Source organism: Vespula vulgaris, chromosome 2 (assembly GCF_905475345.1).
Source record: "Vespula vulgaris chromosome 2, iyVesVulg1.1, whole genome shotgun sequence".
NCBI classification, from domain to species: domain Eukaryota; kingdom Metazoa; phylum Arthropoda; class Insecta; order Hymenoptera; family Vespidae; genus Vespula; species Vespula vulgaris.
The window spans coordinates 4934170-4957100 of NC_066587.1; the positions used below are offsets into that span (position 1 = coordinate 4934170).

The window sequence follows — 22931 nt, forward strand, 5'->3', positions numbered from 1 at the left end:
ACCAAAGATAAAGCAAATTTCTGAATCTCTTTTTTGGTCGGTGGGAGAGGAGGAAATCAAGGATCAATTTCAGTCAACACAAATAAGAAAAGAAAAAAGGGAAAGCAATCTCGGCAAATTGATGATGAACGCAGGTAACAGGTTCGTTAGAACGAGTTTCAGACTCGCGATATCCTTAATTGGTACTCGCGGACCTACCCGCTTGAGTAGATCATACCGAGCAGAGGACGATGCTCTTCTACCAGCCAGACAATCGTTGCTTCCCCCGACTCGACCCCATCGACTCATCCCTAATAAGGAGTAATCACATCGCAATTCTCTTCTCCGCAGCCTCTGACTGTCGCTCACTTACTACCTATATGCGATTAATGTCAGTTTTCGAATCACCCGATTCGTTTATGATCTCTCTACGCCATCAAAAAATAAATCTCAGAGAAATTTTCGCTAGGAATGATTTTTCATCGAATTCCATTTTCTTAACCCTGACATAAATCTTGAAATATAGCACGCTTTTTCTGATATTAAAAATGAAATTTGTTAGAAAAATGAAAACCAAGAAGTTGACAATTTAAATATTCTATCTTGGTATTCGTCACTTTTTAAGCTGAAGGAACATCCGAAGCACGTACTTTGCCACGAGTGATCATAACAAATAACCCCCGGCTAGATCCCACGACAAATTTTATTCCGCGTTCCTTCAAAGTAATACGCGAGGAACAGCAGATCGATGATCGAAACGTGAAAAGCTTTCGGTAGATAGCTCAACGAAGACGACGACAACGACGACGACGACGTGCGATTCGACGATCGATCGTTTGAAATTGACTGTGCGGCTTTAAGGTCGTCGTATCTTCCCCCTCCCCCCTCTCTCTCTCTTTCTCTTTCTCTTCTCCAGCTGGCTGACGTATGGTCAGCACGTGACCATTTCGAAAATGGCCACTTCGACTAGCATCAGGTGCTTCCCAGTTTGAGAAGCACGTTATGAATGAATAGAAGTTGCACATGTGTGTCGCAGACATGGAATAGGTAGACTGAGAGGAAAGAGAGTAGGAAACCTGAAGTACGGACACACGCAATTTCTCATGGGAAATTAAATGGTCAGGTTTCTGCTCATAAAGCGGAGATGTATGAAGGTAAAACGTTTTAGAGAAATGCCGTCTATTATGAAAATCCACGAAGATGTTTGGTCCGAAGGATCTCGAGGGTTTGAGTCAGTTACACAGTTATCGTTCTCGTCTGTTATTTATATGGCATTAAACCGATGTTAACTCTCGATACAAAAAAAAGAAAAAATGGCCGAAGTATGTAACAAGGTCGTAGTTCCATTTTATCTGGAAAACCTTTTTAGGCAATGCATGTCACATGAATGTACCTACATACACATCCACGTACATGCATTACGTAAATACACATGTCATGGATACTTTCCATGACACGCAGTACGGAGACAGCAAATACGATCGATTAAGTTTGTAACTCGGTCAAGGTTGATCTCGATAGAACATCGGTACACTTTGGTTCCCCTAGGACCTGCTCGAATACCTGTACCTTTACGTTCCCATCCACGAACAACTGTCGACAGAAGTCGTGACACAAAACCGGTGTCGGGCAACTCCTCTCTCCTTCTCAACCATCGTGTCGGTCTTTTTATCTGTTAAAAGGCTCTCCCTAAAGGGAGGGAAAGAGTGGTACGGCGAGAAAAAGAGAGAGGGAGAAAAAGAGAGAGAGAGAGAGAGAGAGAGAGAGAAAAATATAGAGAGTAAAGGCAATGACACAGACGAAGACAGAGATATGAAGAGAAGAGCAGCAGGCAAGGCACGGTTTCTAGGTGGGGAGCAGACACCGATCGTGCATGCCACCGACCACAGTTTCAAAGCAACCTCCGTCATGATCGCGTCAGCTGGCCTTTAGTTAGCCTGCCTCTTCGCCAACGAACCGGCCGCGTGCGTGCCTACTAAAGCGTCCGTTCCAACCCGCCACAAGTCTCGTTCTTCTCCTATTCCATCATATTGGTGTTAACGAGTATTGTCCTTAAGGTAAAAGGATCATTAGACCGAAAGGAAATTATCGATCAATGGGGATACTTGGTACTCGTTCGAATTGATCGATCGAATCAATCGATCCAAATGCGATCGATCGAGTTTCGTCGATCAGTTCTACTCGATCCATTCGTTGTCCTTAATCGTAATTTCTACGAACTATGATAGGATCGACGGAACTCCGAGCGCGTCCGATCAAGGACGATCGGCGAGCACGTTCAATGAACTGACGAGTCTCCTCGATCCTTCTCGTTGTAGTTCTTTGAGGAGGTAGCAAGAGGAAAAGAAGACAGAGGAACGTCGTCGTTGTGGGAAGATAGGAGAAAAAAAAATGAGTGTAAAGAGGAGTGTGTTCGGTGCCCTGGACGGGTCAAAGTGTGATCACGGTGCAATAATATCTGTGGTGGTTCTACTGTGCTACGTCGCGTTGTGTTTCGCTGAAAGTGCGCCAGGGATATGCGCCATGGACGGCTGCAACTGCACCGTCAAGGCACACCGTTGGATTAACGTCAAATGCGTGTTCACTAACGATCAGGTGAAAATTTGATAACGCGTTTACTCGATGATCCTGACTAACCAAATACATTCGTATGTCAAATAATATTTCTAATATTCCTCTTCGAATATCCCTTCTCCCATTGAATAACAACTGAACCGATTATCCAATTATTAACATGACAGCAATGATACATGTTGCAAGGAGAATTAAAGATCATCGTTATTTTCTAAATGAAAAAAATAAATACGATGAAAAGTAGAGGGTCCTCGTTAAATCGACACAAAGCGATGCTCCATGTTTCACGAACTATTTTTAACGCGTCCCTAAAGCTAACTCGCGAAAGAAATAATTTTTTTCTCCATTTGAATCGGTCGCGAAGGGAATCGAAAATAAATGTTAATCTTTCTTGCTAGTTTTAACTACGAATAAACACGGGAGGATTCGTAGTATTGTCGACGGCTTTGCAAGTTTCGTGACGCCTACTTTGACTTACGAAGAACTTGCGTATGCATCGCGCGATGCACTTAACTTTCGTCATTTGAATATCTTCGTCTCCTTTCTTGGAAGCGAGGAATGTCCTTCGGTAAATATTTTCAACTAGTATCATCCTGAAGGAGGGTGTATATATATTTGTAAATGGAAATGATGATAACAGGAGGATTCAAATATAAAGCTCAATTCGAGTTGATTCTATTCGAGAATGGATACCCTTGCATCGAGCATCTTTTGTTCCTTCCTTTCATATTCACTCTAGAAACAGACAGAGAAAGAGAAAGAGAGAGAAAGAGAGGGGGGAGAGAGAGAGAGAGAACTCGCTAATACCCGACGGTGAAAGTTTACGGGATCGGACTTGGGATCGTGTTTTAAAGGGAATTAGCATATAAATCATTGGCCCAGCGAATATGGCGGGAAACGTGCGCGCAGAAATACACACGAGTTTTAACGCAGTTCCCCATAATCCACGATAAACGTACATACATCGGTATTACTGTCTAAACAAGGGAGCGAATTTATACTTGGCGTACGTGTAAATGCATACAGATCTACGTATGTACCATAACAAAAAAGATAAAGCGCTTGAATAGAAGGGCGACCTGGGAAATATCGCGAATTTTTATTTCCGACTTGCATATTTCTTTTTCTTTATCTTCTTTCGTGTCGATTCTGGACGTACTTACTGCCGTAACTACGTAATACTTTTGTCGTAAGGGAGGAAGGTAGATTACGAGCGTTAATTAAAACGACGCGTGACGCGCGAAGTTAAAAAGGAGACTCGTTTTCCGAGGTCACAGGCTCGCGGGGTTCACATGTCTATATATATATATATATATATATATATATATATATATATATATATATATATATGTACTTATGTATATATGTATGAATGAATGTATGTATATATGTACATATGTATATACGCCACGCTTCTTGACTGCAAACTGGACTGGTCTATCTCCTATCTCTCTAACCATCTCTCTGACCTGCATACACAGGCGATAGCAGCGAGTAGATACCTACGTGTTCGTTCGAGCGCGTGTAAGAGCGAGCGCGCGCGCGCAAGCGCAAACGAGCCGAGAATTTAAGCGGCGTTCATCCCGGCCGAATGGGAAATCATGTTGGATTCACGTCGAAGCGAAATTATTTTCTCGCTTGAGCGATTACAACAGGCAGTCGGAAGTTCCTCTTCGATAAATCACTCTGATTAATTAACACTCGGTAAAGTGTATACCGTGTCCGCAATTCGTAAGTTCCTGCGGATCGTGAAGCCGTGTTTTCCTTCCGTCAAAAACTTCATTCGCTTTTCGCGTGGGCGGAAACTGCCTGGCTTACTACTCGTGAGGGGCCATAAGCGCGGCCTTGACAATAGTTTTCAGTTTGTCTCTCTCTTTCTCTCTCTCTTTCTGTCTATTTCTCCCTTTCTACATGTACCATAGATATATTTTTCCCTCTATATTTCTGTCACTTTGAACGGAAGACATTCACTTTGAAAAGTTTCCATTTCGAAGGGTCACATTTTTCGTTTCTTTTTCATCATAATTTTCGTCAGTTCCTGACGCAAGGCGTCATCTTTGAAACGCGGCTAGTCCATTGACTCCGTTTATTCGTCGACGAAAAATATACTTCCTAATCGAATCAGATTCAGCGACTACGTCACTTATCGTCCCAACGCTATTAATTCCATTTACAGCCTCGTCACTGTCGTTTCTCTCTCTCTCTCTCTCTTTCCTTCTCTCATACTCCTTTGTTTATCATTTCTCTAGAAAAAAGGACGCGTGTTTTGAACAATTTCACGAGGAATCGTTTAAAAGGAGAGAGTTTAAGGGGAAATATTCGAATGTTAATTTCTTTAACTCGTTGGGGCTCGACTCGTATAGATCGTTGAGATAGGGCCCTCGAAATCGTTCTTATGCATTCGGTCGAACCTAGGCAACTTCCTGTGCGTGTAACTTCCGCTAGGAGGGTTCGTCACACGCGTCTAAAGTAACTACAGAAAGAGAGAGAGAAAGAGAATAACGACGTATCATTTAAAAACAAGTTAACAATACGTCTTTCTTTTCAATTTTATTCACGAGCTTAGAAATAGGTTCATTTTATTCTACCTCTTCTTCTTCTTCCGCCATTTCAAGTCTTCTAATCTCTAAGGAAAATACGTGCATACGTTCTCCAGGCTACCACGAGTAAGATTTTACGATCGACTAGAAGGCAAACGCGCTTGGCAACCACGATTTAATTCCATCGTTTCGTATTACCGTTACTCACGGTCGTCGACCTGAAATTATGCAAGAGGAAGGGAGGACAATTAATAATTAGGAATGATTAGAAATTATTAAATGTACCTTGGAAATATCGATAACAATAATAACATAAAAACATTAGATCGACATTGACATTTTATGAATCTACGAATCAACTTCTCAATGATGATCATCGAACATAGCAAAGTAATCGAAATAACAAATGTTTGATGTTTATACATATTGAATACCATGTTCGAATTCCACTCTCGATGCTTATTTAAGCGTTACAGAATAATTCCATATCTAACCGGGTATATGTTATCGATCGGAATATTGCCTTTCGATATAAAATCGATACTTGCTTGCATATATATGTGTATATATATATATATATATATATATATATATATATTTATATGCATAAAAATGACACTATATCAGAGATGCGAACAATGAATTTCATCCGATACGACCAACTACAGAATTTTACTTTCCTCTTTTTTTTTTTTTCCTTTTTTCGGAACAATACTATTTCTATGCGTATAAAAAAGAAAAAGAACGACCACACCTCAAACGCACGATCCTTCCTTCGCCGATGACGTTGCTTCGGTGCTCTAGCTGGATTAATAAATTGACGGTCTCTCTTCTACGGGGTCTTCGAAAGGGAAAGGGGGAGTGTATACACCGAGGATGGGTTTTGTGGTGGGAATTTCGAGCGCACAAAATGCTCGACCATCGTCGTTGGCTCGTCGTCGTTCATGCTCATACACGTTCGTCGAGCTCGTTCGTTCATCCATCTTGTCCATGCCCGCTCCGATCTTTCGACTCAATTTATTCACAATAGGCCCTTTCAACGAATTACGCTCTCCTTCGGCGACGAAGGAACGAATGAATCTCTGGGTGTTACCGCTATGACGGTATATTCGGTGTAATCATGCGGGTTCTAAAAGAACTCGCAGCGGGACACAACAACAGAAAAATGTATTCGTGCTACGAATTACGATCTTTCGTATTTTTATTTCATCCATCTATCGTCGATCTATCTAACGCGATCACTTGTATCTTACAGCAGCGAAATTTTCAAGTACATGCATACATATATAGATATCTATATCGTTCTCGTAGGGAATAAAATACGGATTTGTTGTCTGACAAAATCAGTAAGTGCGGTCAAACATACGACGAGTCCAGTCGAGTGGTTAAAGTGTCCAATAGACAGTTACGTCCATCCGTTCCATTCGATGTTCGAAGAACGAATTATTTTCACGCCGTATATACAAATAACTGGGCCATTGCTATCCGTGGGTGAATAATGCATACGTTTACGTTAAAATTCACGTACATACACGCGAGAGTCGGATTAATATCCGTAGTTTTCGTTTATTGAGCTCTCATCGTTTTTTTTTTTTTTTTTTTTTTTTTTTTATTGACAAAGGATAGCTTTAGTACAAAAAAAAAAACTTGCAATCCGCTACGAAAAACATTCAATGGTATATTCTATTAGATCAATTCGATAATAACACCTATATTCGTTGAATATCCGCGATAGATGAACGGTTTTCATAGGCGCTTTTTATCTTTCACGAAATTTAAAACCGTTTTCAAGCTTGGATACACGTACGAGCAAATACAGATAGATAGATAGATAGATAGATAAATGGATAGATAAATAGATCGGATAGATAGATAGAAAGAGAAGCAAGGACTAGCAGAGATATTGGTTCGGCTTTTCCTTTCTGTAAATACCTATATCCTATGGATTTTACGATCTTCTAATGCCCTCTTCGCGCTACGAGATACTCTTGAATCGAGAACGCGTATCATGGAAATCTTTTATCTACCTACATTACTCTTGTTCTGTATCGTGTTCGATAACTTCGATAATCCAATAAACGGAGATCGTTCGATCCAGATTGCACGAGAGTGAGAAAGAGAGATGAGGGCTAAGAGTGGTTTCTAGAGAGAGAGAGAGAGAAACAGAGAGAGAGAGAGAGAGAGAGAGAGAGAGAAAGAGGTACATGCCATTATCACTCTCGGCTACACAGTGTATCCCAACGGGGAGATAAATTATTTTAGGACGGGCAGCGGCTGCACAATACGCGCACACTCTCATCTAGGCCGATTGCGGTTTGCTCGCTTTGTCTGGAGAATTCGCTCGGGGGCGTAGATATAGCCGACATCCTGCTTCGTTCATTCCCAACGATAACTCTCTCTAACACCCCGCGAGCACACTCGAGTTATCGCGATTGGCCACACGCGCGCGAGAACCACACCGAGTCTATCTATGCGGATGCGTCTCGTTCGTGTGCTCGTGCGTGTCCACGAGTTCTCTTTGTTCGTGTGCACGAATCAGGTATAGGTACATATATTATGTCGAGATAGCCAACTTACGCTTACCGACTTAACGACGTGTCGAATCATCCGACCACTTCTCTCTCACACTTAAACATACTCACAGCTTATCGAGTGCATCTTTCTATCTTTTTCTTTTTCCCTTTTATAATCTTTCGAATGTGCATAGAAAGACTAATCGCACCGGAAGCCCAAGCTTCTCACCTATGAACGATGATCGTTCTTCAATACGCAATTTTCTTTATACAACGAGCACGCTCGCAAATAAATAATCCGAATGTCACTTGCATCCTTTTATCCGATACTGACTTTTATGATTCTACGCTTATACGTTGTGTATTAAGCTACTTAAAGAAAAAAAGAAAGAAAGAATGAATGAAAAAATACGAACACATTTTATCTCGATGATTCGATTCTTTACACGCGAGATTTTACACGTTTCTTTCTTTCTTTCCTTTTTTTTTCTCTCGTCGACAATAAATAATGTATCCAATTCGTAATTTATCGTAATGTCGACGCATATTTAGCTCGTAAAAAACTTGTTCTCTCTTATGTTGACACACTTTTTCTTATCTTTTTATTATTTTTTTGTTTTTTTTTTTTCCTTTTTTTCCCCTATGCACACGTAACATCGCGTGTAAGTACGACTCTAGGAAGCAGATCATTTCTTGAAAATGAAAACCGATTCATAAAGAAAGCGATCATTTGCCTCGAAACGAAGGTGATTTCATAACTATATAATGTTTACGGGCTTCCGAGAATAGCAAGCGTTACGAGCATTAATCATCCGATATGTCGACGGCGTATTTGCTTTAACTCTGCGATAGAACGCATACGAATTCAACAAGCGTTACGATTTTCGCATGATTCAGTATTGTTACAAATGGAAGCGTCGCAATAAAATAATTGTACTCTGCAAAAGTTCATGAAAACGAATTAGTCCTCTTTTTTCTTTTTTCTCCTTTATATATATATATATATATATATATATATATATATATATATACTAGATTTCGATTTGTATACTCTTATCGATTCACGAGAGATGTTAAAAATGATCCGGACGAAAGTTCATAAAACTATCATATTTTTTCTCACGTCATCTTAGACCTTTCTTGTAAGTGCAAACTGATTAATTAGAAATGATAATTCCGAGGAATACGGGTATGCTTTGTCGTTCGATAAGTGTCGTTACGCATTATCGTAACGAAATTTTTTTCACAACCCTTATCTACTTCTCTTATATCTTTCAACTACTGGGCGTAATAGTGGGCTCATTGTCCGTTTCTCGTGAACGCGAGCGCATTTCTTTCGGTTCTCGAAGATGAGAAAGGAGACGATGTATCGACCTTGCTTAGATCTCTCGCTCCTTGAGGTCAGCCAAGGCTGGCTGACCCGACGGTCGTCAGGTTCTTTCTTTGAGCACCGACCCGAAAAGTGTTTTTCAAATCTCTATGTTTCCGGTCACGTGACGTGGCCTCTCGTGAGAGTATGTAAGAAAAATAATCGTCTCGTTTTGGATCTTCTTAAAACGAGTAAATTCGTGAGAACCGGAAAAAGGCCGAAATACGAGTACTCTCTTTGAACGATATTTGAAAGGGTTTCGAAAAATGAAAGAAAATCGTCGACCGGATACATAAAATATTATAAACGTTCAAGGAACCCTTGTGTCTATATTCTGGTAACATCCTCGATCATGAAATATATGTGTTTGTGTATGTATCTATCACCTATTGTTCGTCGACTAAGAATTTATCAAAATAATTGCTAAAAAATTGGAATTAAAATGATCATCGTTAGAAAGACGTCCAATCACCGATGGTACTGTTAAAAACACGAGTCACTGACATTTCATTAATCTTTACCAAGACGATCGTTCGGTCTGTTCGAGTAAAATGTAATCTCGACAGCAGGAGTAATTACTCAATCTTCCTGCAGAAACTTGGAGCAACTTTCTATCGCTCTCTTACCACTGTACATCTATCATGAATTACAGTAGCATTGCTTTTAGTCTTTGCACTTATAGTATATATACATACACATCCCTATCTGCATAAGATAGAACGTAAACAACATTTCGACACGTTGTTAGACATACATAGTTCGGTCGTACTTATATCATCGCGTAGCTAGAGTGGAGAATCCTAAATTAAACCGAGTTGATTCATCGAAAAAGCTAGGATACTCTTTCAATATACAAACCATATATATTAGGACGAAAAAAGAAACTTAAGGTAGAAGAAATATCTTAGTAAACGATCACAAGGTAGGATCATTGGACTCTCTAGGAGAAACTTGGACTCGCTTGGGTTATCCATGGGACTGGTGGGTCGACAATTAACCGAATTATCCGTCGACGCGACCCCTGGTCTCGACCCCCGCACACGGCGCTGCATAATGGCGCTGCATAATGGCGCTTGCACGTTGGCAAAGGCACGACTGGCTTCTCTCTCTCTCTCTCTCTCTCTTTCTCTCTCTCTCTGTCTGTGTCTCTTTTCCTCTCTCTATCTTTCTATCTCTATCTCGGTCTCTCGTAAGCCGCAGTTCGCCCATATGCGAGGCAGAAGTAATTTCATCTCGCGGCTAGAAGGAGTGTCAGCGCGTGCACCACCATTCCGCGAATTAACTTCCGGCATTCCCGTGGCAACCGCCATAACGCTACGAGCTCCACGAAATTCCCGCGCCACCGAGACGCATACGTCGCTTTGTATATGTGCGGCCTCCTCCTCTCACTCCCTTTATCTCTTTTTCTTCCTCTCTCTCTCTCTCTCTTTTCCTCTCTCGCTCCCTTTCTCGCTCTCCCTATCTTCTCTCCGCTTTATACTACTCATACATAGCCAAATATTAGTGGCGCTCGGCGATAACGCCATCCAGAAATTTTGATATTAACCATAAAGTATGCTTATCTCGTAAAAAGATCTCCTTCAATAGTTCTTCAAAATTAATAATAATCTTTCGATTTTGTTTGTAAAAGTTCTTTTAACTTTGTTCTATCAGTTCTGTCTCTATGGGAATTCCTTGTATTCTTTCCACGTTATTTCTTGATTGGTATGAACCGAATAGAGAAAAAAAGAAAGAAAGAAAGGAGAAAAAGTAGAATATACTCGAGTTTGCGTTCGACGATCTATCGATCGGACATTGAACTCCCACGGTGTTACTTGCCATATCGGGTTTAAGAATCTTTCCTTTCGTAGGTATAGATATCGACTACTCTCACGACGAGACACATGAGAGCTGCCTGTCCGACAAGATTTCCGCTCTGTTTCGATCGAATAAAGTTACGAACTTTCAGAGAAAGAAAAAGTTCAAACCTGATGTAAGACGATCCAATCGGTTCTACGTTTATATTTAAATATTACGTGTTATAATTAGAAAATAAAGTGAATCGATTAAAAATGATATCAGATCAAAAATAGAGAGGAATCTCGTTATAGGAAAATTCCAAAACGATCGATGATGATCGAGCGACGTACGACGAGCTGATATTCGTGTTTATGAGACTCTACTTCTATGATCGTTTATGCAAAACACATCGATTCATAGGATCGATTGCTCGAATCGTATGTGAAGAGTCGTTAACAAGGTATAATAGGACGTAACGTCTTCAACGATTGTCTTCGTTTATTATCTCGTTCTGACGATTAGATCTACAACCTGTTGTCGTTTCAACACACACACAAAAAGAAAGAAATATAAATATTTAACACGATAAATAAGAACTCTATTTTTCTTTTTCGAAACTTTGTTGTATATTTTGTTCATATTACGTTGACAAGAGATCAAAGATCGCGAAGACTAGCGTTTCAACCTTTCGAATCTAACAATGACTTCTCAGTGAGCATAGAATTTACTAGGAAACTCTAACTAGGAACTTGTGTTTGCCACGAATGTCGGTGGTTTTGTTAGCTTTGATGCTTTAGCGAATACGCCCCCGTGCACACGTGTTTCCTATTTCGCTTTTGTCTCTTTACCTGTCCCTACCCTTTTCCTATCCCCACTCTCGTACTTTAAGTTGCATATGCACGCATTCTCGCGTGAATGAACACAGTACTACCTTTCTCTAAGAGTAGAAGTCCTTGAAAGTGTTTGGTCCCGATGTCTGTTTCTTCGTTCCGTCGATATTTCATGTATTTATATTTCACAAATATTTAGTTTTTAATGTGTTTCAATGAGCTCAAGGATAACTTTAACTAATTTTAAGTTCTTGCTTTAATGCTCTTTATTTCTGTGTCTCTGTCTGTCTGTCTGTTTCTGTCTCTGTCTCTGACTTTCTCTCTCTCTCTCTCTCTCGCTACTGTTATTTCGAACTTAGAAGCTAAGAACTATTTTTACGTGAACGCGACGACTGTCTGTTTCCAGGCATCCTTAATTTATCGCCGTCAGAGAATTTCGTCTGAGACTAGCAAGAGTTGCTTCCGGAATTCTCCTCTTATTTGAAAAATACTGCATCAACTATTTCGAGAGTGTATTATCACGTGATATAAAATATTATTATAAACAGAATTAAATAAAAAACAAGGATGAAGAGCTTTTTTTGTTTTTCTCGTTAAAGTCGTCACGATCATCCCTCAAAGTCTTCCATCGACTACTTGATTTCATCGACACGTATTAGAACCGTCGTAACGTACCGAGACTAGAATGAAAATCGAATAGCTTAGAGCAAATAGAATATTCTCAACGACGTCTTCAATTTGGAGAATGCGAAGGGCACCGTGAACCGCATACTTTATCGTGCTTTAAACGCTCGTCATTAGGGCTTAGTTTATCGAGTGCGATTCACGATCTTGAAGATAGGATCGTCGATCCTTTGCCAATTTTGATTCAGACGGCGAGTCTTCGATGGTTCGTGACTCGCCGTCTTAAAGCCGAACTACGTATAGTGTTACTACACACACACACACACACACATATATATATATATATATATATATATATATATATATATATTTAAGAAAAAGAAAGAGAGAAGAGAGAGAGAGAGAGAGAAAGAAAGAGAGAGAGATTCGCTACACGTACAACGAGGCTGCTTAATTATTTATCTCTCCTAGATCGAGTATTTATTTTCGTATAATTTAGGGGCTCGAAGTTAGCTCGAAATTCACTCAGCGACAGCCATTGAGAACTCTTCAGAGAATTTCATTCTTCGCGAAAAACAAGTCTCGTTCGTTCTTTTTAACCGAGCTGTCTTCATCTCTCATAACCTTTTCTATTCGCCTTGCGCACGAGCATTCTACGAAATCGAATATAAAACAGACCACGAGACCGAGAAAAACCGTTCTTCTTCCTGACCTTACGTCGACGAAATTGCTCCCCGAAAAGACATTTTCTATGTCATTCATTTTCGTTTATTTTCTCTTCGTAGTCTCGGATCGCTATACGACTTGCACAGTTAACGTGTTCCCGATCTCTTTCTCTATGTAAATTCGAAGATCGTCTTCCCCTCTCCGTTGAAATTTTCTACAGGTAACATTAAAAGAGAAACGTGGAAATATATTCACCGAGTAATTACGGCGCTCATTACGTTCTCACATAATTATATTCCTTTATGACAAATAAAACCAAAAAAAAAAAAAACATAAAAAAATAAAAAAAAAATAGAAAAGGAAGGAAGAAGGGAAGAAAGAGAGAAGGAAAGAAAAAAATATTTCGTAAAAATCTTTCGGAACGAACGTATCCCGAGAATAGTTAAACAAAAGAGATCGCTTACTCGAACAGTGTCTGAGCTAAAAACGAATTTTGACCCGGATACATTTTATACTTCATTAAGCAGTATCGAGTTTCTAAAGTCGCTCAATAATTCGGTAGAGGCGTAGGGCCAAAGAGCTAGCATACATCGAATACATTATCCTCTAAAGTACTTTCATCGAAGAAAGGGCTATAACGTCGTTTTCCATTAGGATAGATCGATCGACCTTGATCGGATCGAGACTTTGAACGAACAAAAAGAGAGAGAGAGAGAGAGAGAGAGAGAGAGAGAGAGAGAGAGAGAGAGAGAAGGCGTTCCCAGGATCCGCTTTCGATCGTAGAGGCGAGTTCCAGTGGCGTTTCTCTTGGAGAACGAGGATGGCAGTGGCTTCTCGCCAAAACCACCATCTTCTCGGTACTACAAAATTAATCTGCAACTGCTGCCACCGCCACAACGAACGCCGTTGCACGCTGCAAGATTCAGTCGGGGAGGAAAAGGAGGAGGAGGAGAAGAAGAAGAAGAAGAAGAAGAAGAAGGAGGATGAAGAGGAGGAAGAGATGAGAGGCTGCAGTAGTAAGCGAGCGTCCCGAACACGCTTTACTTCGTCGTTCATAACTCGAAGGGTAAGGGGAAAGTTGGCTTCTTCTCTTCCTCTTTGTGCCGACGGGCAGAAATAGCCAAGGCACGTTATCCCTGTCCCCTTGAGTCACGAGAGTGCGAGCTACGAAATCGTATGAATTTTAAGAGCAGAGTCTTAGTCATTCATCGGTGAAAACCTCCAACAAGGAGAATCTCCTAGGAAACGAGTTTTCTTCTCTCTCATTTCTATACCTCATACACGTGCTTTTCGTCTCTCTTTATTTTCGTCAGAAGAAGGAGAAGAAGAAGAAAAAGAAGAAGTGAAAGAAGGAGGAGGAAGAAGAAAGTTGGACGACACAACAGCTGTTCTCTCGAGCGATGCACTGAGAAACAGAGAGAAAGAGATACAGAGAGAGAGAGAGAGGGAGATAGAGAGAAAGAGAATGACGTCACCGATGCACGCAAGGAAAACATTTTACTTTGGAGCAAGAAAGAGTGCGACAAGATCCTTCTGAGCTTCTCACAAGCGAACAACTTCGATGTTAAGCTCTTTAAAGAGATTTTTATCTTTTTCCTTACTCCCTTATTCTCCTTTCTCTTCTTTCTACGAAAAAAGCAGTTTGCAACTTTTCACTTTTTCTTTGCCACGGTGCTCTACTTTCGACTTTCAACTTCTCGACTAACGTTCTGTTCGAATTGAGAGTACTACTGTAGAAAAGACCTTAGAACTCACGTATTGAATAGTAACTTTTGCTAACTCGTTTGATAAAATTCTTGAAAAAGAAGGAAACTATATAAAATGATATGTGAGATCGACGTTTTAACTTGTTAAATATTCACGTTTCGTTTATGATATAAATTCGTTTTTCGATTGAACATTTATCCGGGAGCGGCCAGTCAGAAACTAGCAAGGTGCCGCACCCTGTTCTTGATAAATCGTGGGCACGCAGTTCGTTCCTTTGCATCCTATAATAGATGTAAAGGATCATTCACCTTTATACGGCTCATCCGTTTTAATTTAATCCTCGAATCAAAATATCCTCGTAATACGATCGTCTTCATGAAAAATACCTTAAATCGTTTTTCTTATTTCCAAAAGGAAGAATTACGATATGATGTTTCAAATAATAATTCGATTATAACTGACAGTAATTTTATACGAAACGATCTTCTCGACAACGAAATTGAAATCCCAAAATAGTTCCGTGTTGCTCCGGTACTTCGTCTTCAAATATTTAAATCCAACACCTTTTCTAGAAAGATATAAAAAAGAGAGAGAGAGAGAGAGACAGAGAGAAAACATTTATCGTCTACTCTCCATTTACGGTCACACTTTCGTCTTTTCTTCTTTCTCCAAATTGAAATCATTATAATTTCTCGACGGTGTTACAAAAAGTCTTCGAGGAAAACGAAAACGAAAAGAAGACGAAGAACCTTGAAAAAGTATTATTCTCCTTCGCGTTTACATAACATTATGCGGTTTCGCGAAGCGTCACTTTATAACCAGAACGTTCTCTATATCGTCCTTGAAAATATTTCTTGAGAGGAGATTCGCAATATCTCGATCAACATCATAGTCTCGTTCGTTACTCGATTCGATAGGCTGACAAGATAATATCGCTTCGGATGCTTATGGAAGATGCACTTTCAGGGATACGATTCTCTTCCAGGCGAATGAGCGAGCGAGCGAACGAAGAAACAGGCGAGTAACAAACAGGTAAGCAGGCAAACGAGCGGGCGAACTGACAGGTGGATAGGTTCAAGGCGAACTTCTTGCTTGAAATCGAGTCGCAAATTACGCTCGACCGGCGGCAAGCCGATAAACGAGAAGAAAACGGATATAGGAGCAGCCTGCTTGCTCTCATGCTCGTGCTCGCACACCTTACCTTCCTTTTCTAGCTTCGTATTACATACGACGAACGAAACGACTTAGGATATTTGAGAAAGACGAAAAAGAAAAATCAAAAGCACGGTTGCTTTTTTTACGACGTTACAAGTACGTATGTGAATCATCCTTCTGGTAAGATACTCCTTAACTGATTTTCCGCTTCTTTGAAGAGTCGTATTTTCGTTCTTCGACTAAGCGAGCGAGTTTGCAAAACGATGACTGAACATAAGTTTACACTTTTCTCTTCTTTTAGTATTACGCTCGATCCTACTCATTAAACTGAGTTTTCCAAGTTCTTTCGTCGGTCGTTGCCTCTTAAAAATTATGCGACTTATGTAATTACTTGTAAAACGATTATTTAAAGCAATATGAAATTGTAACAAATTTTTAGTAGATCCTTTACAATTGTTTTCGTGCAATTAAACGAGTAAAGAACATATATATATATATATATATATATATATATATATATATATATATTTTCTACTCGTACGTACCTCTTGGAATGCATTACAATGAATCAAGTTGTCGTTGCCGAGAGCGCTTTAATACGGTACATTCAGTCTCTCGTTTAACACGTACGGCTAAATGGATGTTGTGATATCCGAGAGACGGAAATATCTCGAGATAATGAATTTAGTTCGTAATGGATACGTGCCTATCTTAAAGCAAGGGCGATCCTGTAATGGCTCTTTCACAATACCTCTCCGTTGCTAAAGGAACCCTTTGTGAAATATGAGTGCGTTCTTTTTTCTATTTTTTTTCATTTTTTTTTCTATTTTTCGAAGGGTTCCTAAGCGCTTTTTCGTTCCTTCCCTCGACTGTGCCTAATCGAGAAAACCATTCGAGGAATAAAAAGGAGCAGTTTTCTTTAGAGTTATCGCCGGTATCATCGGACGATGCATTTCGTTGCATTGTGTCGGCGGAAAGTCCATTTCCTAGCTAAGAAGAAATGCGTTTTCTCATGTAAATTTCAAGATTCGACTTCTTGGGAGTCGTTCCAACGCATTTAAAATTTTTCCATTGGGGAAAGAACGTTTCTCTTCAAGAGGGATGCGAACGACTCCACCCTTCGTGTTTACGCAGAGAACGAAGATAGACGGATGCATCAAGAGAAAGAAAAAATCGTCGAAAAGCGTCTCGAAATTTTTCTTTTTCTTCTTCTTTTTCTCCTTTTCATTCTTATTCTTTCGATAAAGATCCATCTTCTCTTTGTTAGAACTCGTTCGTGGGTTTTTAAAAGCAAAATAAACGAAGTGTGAGAACAAACATGTATTCCAACATCTCGTACAAAATACGATGAAAGATTAATTCGTTTTATACACGATATTATTACGATATTTAATACGGATAAATTCGCATGAGTGTACATTGATTTAACGCTCGAAGAAGCTCGATAGAGATATGGCGAAGTCCGGAAGTTGATGTCGGCGGAAGTACTTCTAAAGCTAACTAAATGGTGGGCCAATAACAGACGGTCTTTCGTATCGAGAATGCGAGTTGTATGCATGAATTCATGGAGTAACCTTGAAACTCTGAACGTCTCGAGTTGCCTCGTAACCGCAAGTAGATTCTATCTACTCTTATCTTCCATGCGGTTTACCTATATATTCTGTGGAAGGAAACTTAGCTGATAGCACGTAATTATAAAAATTAGATAGAAAATCGTAATATAATATGAGATCATAATAATAAAGATATAATGGTAAACAAAAAGATATAACCTTGTTCGTATATATTACGGTCGATTGATGGCTGACGTGCGTCTCGTTCGGAGGAATACAAACGACTGACCTATTATTCTTCGAAATGAGTACGCTAAACGAATCGCAATATTTTGCTAATAAATGTTTACATTATTTGTATACATGTACTATTAATATTAAACGGATTTTCTATCGATCGAACGAAACGAGGATAATGTTTATTTCTAAATAAAACTTTCTCTTAAATGAAACATTATTTTTCAACGGATATTATCGAACATTAACAAATATACATGAATGTTTATGCATATTTTATACCTCTATTTTCTATTGATTATACCAAGCTCGGTTCATTGGAGCCTCACTGAAACGTGCGAACGTTGTAAAACCAGCAAATTGCTTCGTTCGTGCTCGATATCGATTCATTGAAGCGAGATTTGTGGTTCACGATTTCGTGGGAATGAAAGAGCACGCTGTAAGAGGCAATAAACCACTCTTGCCTCTTACTTCTCGATGCATAAAGTATCCAAGATTATGCTGAAGTTTCACCTTTTGGCGATTATCGATGTATCATGTTTTATCGGAGCTACGTTAGAGAAATTACGAGCATGATCACGTTCACCCATTTTCTTCGATCTTATTCACGCGCGAATCAATTTTGTTTGTTTTTCTTTTTTTTTTCTTTTTCTTTCTCTTTTCGAAACATAATCTTCTCACATCCAATAGATATTTTTCGTTTTTGTTTCGCGCATACAAAAGCATAAATGTACATATATAGGATATTCGACTTTCCGCTTCCATATTTTCCAATCTTCGTATTTTATCCAGAATGCATAACTCGTCGATGCTTTCTCTACATCGGTTACGTATAACCTTTTACACATTATTTACGATATATCGGTACAGTATAGTCCGATAACGGTGCTGCGAAATAAACTACCCCCTTTCTCGCACTTCATATATCTCTTGCGATGAGACGGAACGTTTTCTACGATCATTATTTACCACGATCGTAAGACTCGTCGTCGTTGATGATGCATAAAAGGCGAGCTAAAAATAGATTTGCGAACGACCATAAAAGTAAGAACTCTTTACTTTGTATTCGAAAGAATATTGAATTTGCGATGTTAACGGAGATTCTGAATGCTTACCACTATTATTTCTTTTCTTTTTACGCTGCCATTTTCACGTTTATGAAAATATTTTACATAACACGTCGTATAAAATGAAACGCCATGCGGCGAGTAAAAAAGTGCTGTCAAATAAAAATGTATGATTTTCCTTCTCTCTCTCTCTCTTTCTTTCTTTCTTTCTTTCTTTCTTTCTTTCTCTCTTTCCTTTTTTCCTACTAAAATCTTATTGAATAAAACATCATCGTCATTATTATGCATCGAGAACGATAAATAAAAATCTTGGATGTTTTTTGTTCGAAGGTCGTGGAACTTTTAGAGGGAACGATTCCATCGGAGGCGATGGAAGTCGAGGTTTCTCATTGCAGAGAACTGAGAATCCAAAGCGGTGCATTCGCTGGCGGTGCACCGCTGAAAAGGGTCCACGTATCCGGTATCTACAGCGTTATAGCGAAGAGGCAGGCCTTTGAAAATTTGAGAGCACCGAACACACACCTCGAGGTCTCCGAGTGTAACAGCGTAATAATCGAAAGTCACGCCTTTAGGAATTCGCGTGGTACTTTGAGTGTCTCGATATCTAGATGTAAACACGTCGCGATAAAGCCGAACGCCTTTTTCTGGTTATTGTGGATAACGGTGAAGGAGGTGCCGACCTTAGAGCTCTCTAGCAATGCTTTTAAATTCGAGTCTTCTCAATATGGCCGGCATGGACAAGCGACCAAGGTTGTGAATTTTTTTGTAATTGCATTGTTTTTCTTTCTCTTTTTTCTCTTAAATTATAATAATTAAATATTAAATTAAAATATATGATAAATAAATATTGAATCGATGTTTCCTTCTTTTAGATTATGTTCCAAAGCGTAAGAATCACAGAGTTGCCCACTGCCGTTTTTCCGTCATCGGTCGCGGAAGTACGAATGGACGATATCTGGACGAAGGTCATACGGAAGGAGGCCTTCTGCGCAATGTCGATCTTCAACGTGATCATCAGCAACGCCTCGATATCGGAAATAGAGTCTGGAGCGTTCAGTGATAAGATTCTTATCGAGAGTCTCGAATTCGTTGACGTTAGACTGAAATATATCGAGAGTGGTGCTTTTCGGGCTGGACATAATAACGTAACGATTCAGTATTCCAGGTAAACGATCGATTTCATTGTTATCGATTGAATTTGATTGATCAAAATTCCTTACGCATTTAATTTATTAGATTATCCGACGTGAGATCCGGTGCCATCGAGATATCAGCGGCAACTGTGACGTTCAGCAACAACGAGTTCCAAAGTCTTCACAATCGCTCGATCGTTTTACATCAATGGAACCACATAGCGATCGAGCACAATCTCTTCGTCGATCTCGAGTCGGATGCGATCGTCGCAGAAATGGATGCAAAGCCGACGAAATCGGCGCCGAAATTTGAATTCTCATTTACAGGAAATCACATTCAACAAGCACAGCCGAATTCATTGAAGTTCATCGCGATTTCTCAGCAAGTGAATACCGCCCGTGTCGGCAATAATTACTTCAAGGAAAAGTGCAATTGCAAATTAGAGGATTGGGTGCGCGAAATAACCGGAAGAAATAGTTCGGTATCGTGGATGATGGATTCGAGCTATTGCATGGTAGATAAATTTCTCGAAAAATGTTTCAATTTGCCCGAAGGTTATCTTGACATGAGAAATTTCACGAGATTGATCTGCGAGAAGGGGGATGGTCACGTATATTGCGAAAAGCCATTATCTAAGCCAGAACCGAGCGTGAGTCCACCTAGCGTTGGTCCTCACGTCTATCCAAGACACAAGGGATACTTTGACGTAGAGATGAGCGATCCGGAACAGCTCGAGCGCGAGAAAAGAATCATCGTTGTGATCTGCGTCGTCGCAGTCTTTGTCGTTCTCGTCGTCATCTTAACCTCGGGAATTTTATACATGCGAAGACGCGGTGTCTGTCCAAAGTTAACATCGGGTCCTTTGATGAATCTCACCAGTTGGTTTTCGCCGAACAGCGGCATGACCGCTGCCACCTCGGCAAGATCAATATCGAGACTGAGCGTTCACGAGTACGCTGGTCTCCAACCAGAGACAAGAATACTAGAGGTGGAAACTCAGCCGGACGTCGCCGAGGAAGAGGAGGACGAAACTGTTGGACTTTATCAGTACACCGAGGATAAGGCTACGCAAACATTGCCGGAGGAACTAACGGAGGAGTACCTGAGGGATCTCAGAGACAGATTAAACGATCCCGATAACTATAGTCAAGCTAGAGATATGATCGAACATCTTTATGATCTGATCAAGGTGGAGGAGAGTTGCAACAATAACAACGACAGGCAAACCGGTGGTGCTCCGGGAGAGGAGAACGCCTACGACGTGATCCGTCCAAAAGCAAAGAAACATCGAGGACCGGCAAAGCCTTCGATCAGTGTCGGGACAAGAGTACCATCCCTCGAGAAACTCTTACCGGCTGGTTTAAAAACGAGACCACCCATAACGGAGTACACGGAACCTCGTGACCAAAGGACGAGCGATCAGAATCATCTCTACGCCGAGTTACCTGGTGACGAGACCGTTCCAAGTACCAGTCGTCTCTCTCAACCGGTTCTAGCGAGTTTAGCAGGGAGAGCACCTCAACCTTTACCACCGGACGTCGTCAACGATCATCTCGTTAATGGTTGCTCCGCGAATAGAGACCAGAGAGAACTCGACGTTCCAGAAAGTCCAAAGTTGGAATCCGTCAGGAATCAAGGGAGGCCGATGAGTTTCTTGAAAGCACTCGGCGAGAGTATTCTCGGTGCAACAAAGATCAATAATAATAGCAAGAGGCCGAATTCCTTGTTGTGCGAGTACGCCGAACCGTCCGACGCAACCGCTCATCTCTATTCCGAATTGCCGGAGCCTCAAACCTCGACGCCGGCCGCGAAAATGGCCAATAGACCACTGCCTACAAAGCCCGATCAAGAGTCGAGTAATACGGCTAAGGCGTAACCAACCTTACCGCCGATTATCTGTGATATAAATATTATGTGTATGTATCGTGTCGAGAGCGAAGACTATGTCCCGTAACATTTTTCCTCTTCTCGTCTCCTACGTTCAGTTTTTGTCCATTATACCGAACATAAATCGAGAGATCGGTATTAAAGGGAGCGTTCACAAAGCGAGAAGTTATATTAGTTGCGCGTTGTAAAAAAAAAAAAATTAAAAAAAAAAAGAAAAAAAAGAAAAGCGAGGAAAAAACATATCGAGAAATAGTGTAATTGGATTTCATATATGTTCTTTCCATCGTAAAACGTGTTTCTATCATTCACGATCGTCACGGTTGGTCGCGTATGATTGGAACTTTTTTTGTCGGTGTTTCATCCTTTCGGTTTTATTTTACTTTCTTTTTTTTTCATTCCTTCCTTTATTTTTCTTTTTTTAATCCCTCTCTCTCTCTTTTTCCTTCTTTTTTTTCTCTCTCTTTTTTCTTTCTTCCTTGCTTCCCTTTTTCTTTTTTGTTTCTTCTTCCTTGCGTCTCTACCATCGGAATAGACATTTTATAACGTAGCGCGAACGTTCGTTCGCGCGTGTGAGAAAAGACGAAAGATTGGCCGTTTCTATTTAAAGCGAGTATTTCCGAGATACAAATGTACCATAGATTTACGTGTATAGTAAAAATATGCTGCGACAGGTATTAATAAAAGAATATTTTACAAGGACCAAACGTCACTGTTGATTATTATTTCGATCTACTCTTAAAGATAAATTATATACGCGAGCCAACGTTTTCCTGGAACTAGAAAGGAAACTCTTTTCTTCGTGCGTTATCGATCGACCAGGTCGAGAGTCGTGTCATCTATTATATTAAGTATTCTATCCTTTAGCTGGCCTGCGTTCTTATCGTACTTCTATCTATCCCGACGACGTCGCAAACTCCTGCATCTATTTCTATCGTGTAGTCAGTACTATCGTCTAAGAACTAGACCCCTCTTATCTCGAAAAGAATTTTACGAGATCCTTAGACTCTCTATCCTCTCTCTTTCGTAGTTTAGCCCTCGTTAGAAGTCTTTCTTCGTCGAGTGGAGTTCAGAGGTCGTTGCTGGATTTTTCGTCCGTCTGTCTCTCTCTCTCTCTTTTTTATTCTCTCATTTTCTCTCTCTCTCTCTCTCTCTCTCTTCCATTCGCAGTGGTGCTCCGAAACACTTCGAGATTCACTCGCAAGTAAAAAGCAAGCAGGAGTTTCGGCGGAGCAGGAAAAGTCAGAGAGAAGATATTCTTAATCTCTCTCGCTCTCTCTTCTTCTCTTCTTTCTGGGCGTAGTCGACGTATATCCACGG

The 22931-nt window shown here is 40.3% G+C and overlaps 2 protein-coding genes across 8 annotated transcripts in view; one reads left to right on the forward strand and one right to left on the reverse strand.

Moving 5' to 3' along the window:
• The window catches only part of LOC127072756 (E3 ubiquitin-protein ligase MYCBP2), a 163663-nt gene that overhangs the window by 11470 nt on the left and 129262 nt on the right, over positions 1–22931 (reverse strand). The gene's annotated exons all lie outside the window — the stretch shown is intronic.
• LOC127072760 (uncharacterized) lies at positions 1853–22318 on the forward strand. The gene is made up of 4 exons (XM_051013452.1): positions 1853–2574; positions 18924–19343; positions 19466–19758; positions 19830–22318. The coding sequence occupies exons 1-4, from the start codon at positions 2371–2373 to the stop codon at positions 21601–21603; spliced, it is 2691 nt and encodes an 896-aa protein (XP_050869409.1). The 5' UTR covers positions 1853–2370; the 3' UTR covers positions 21604–22318.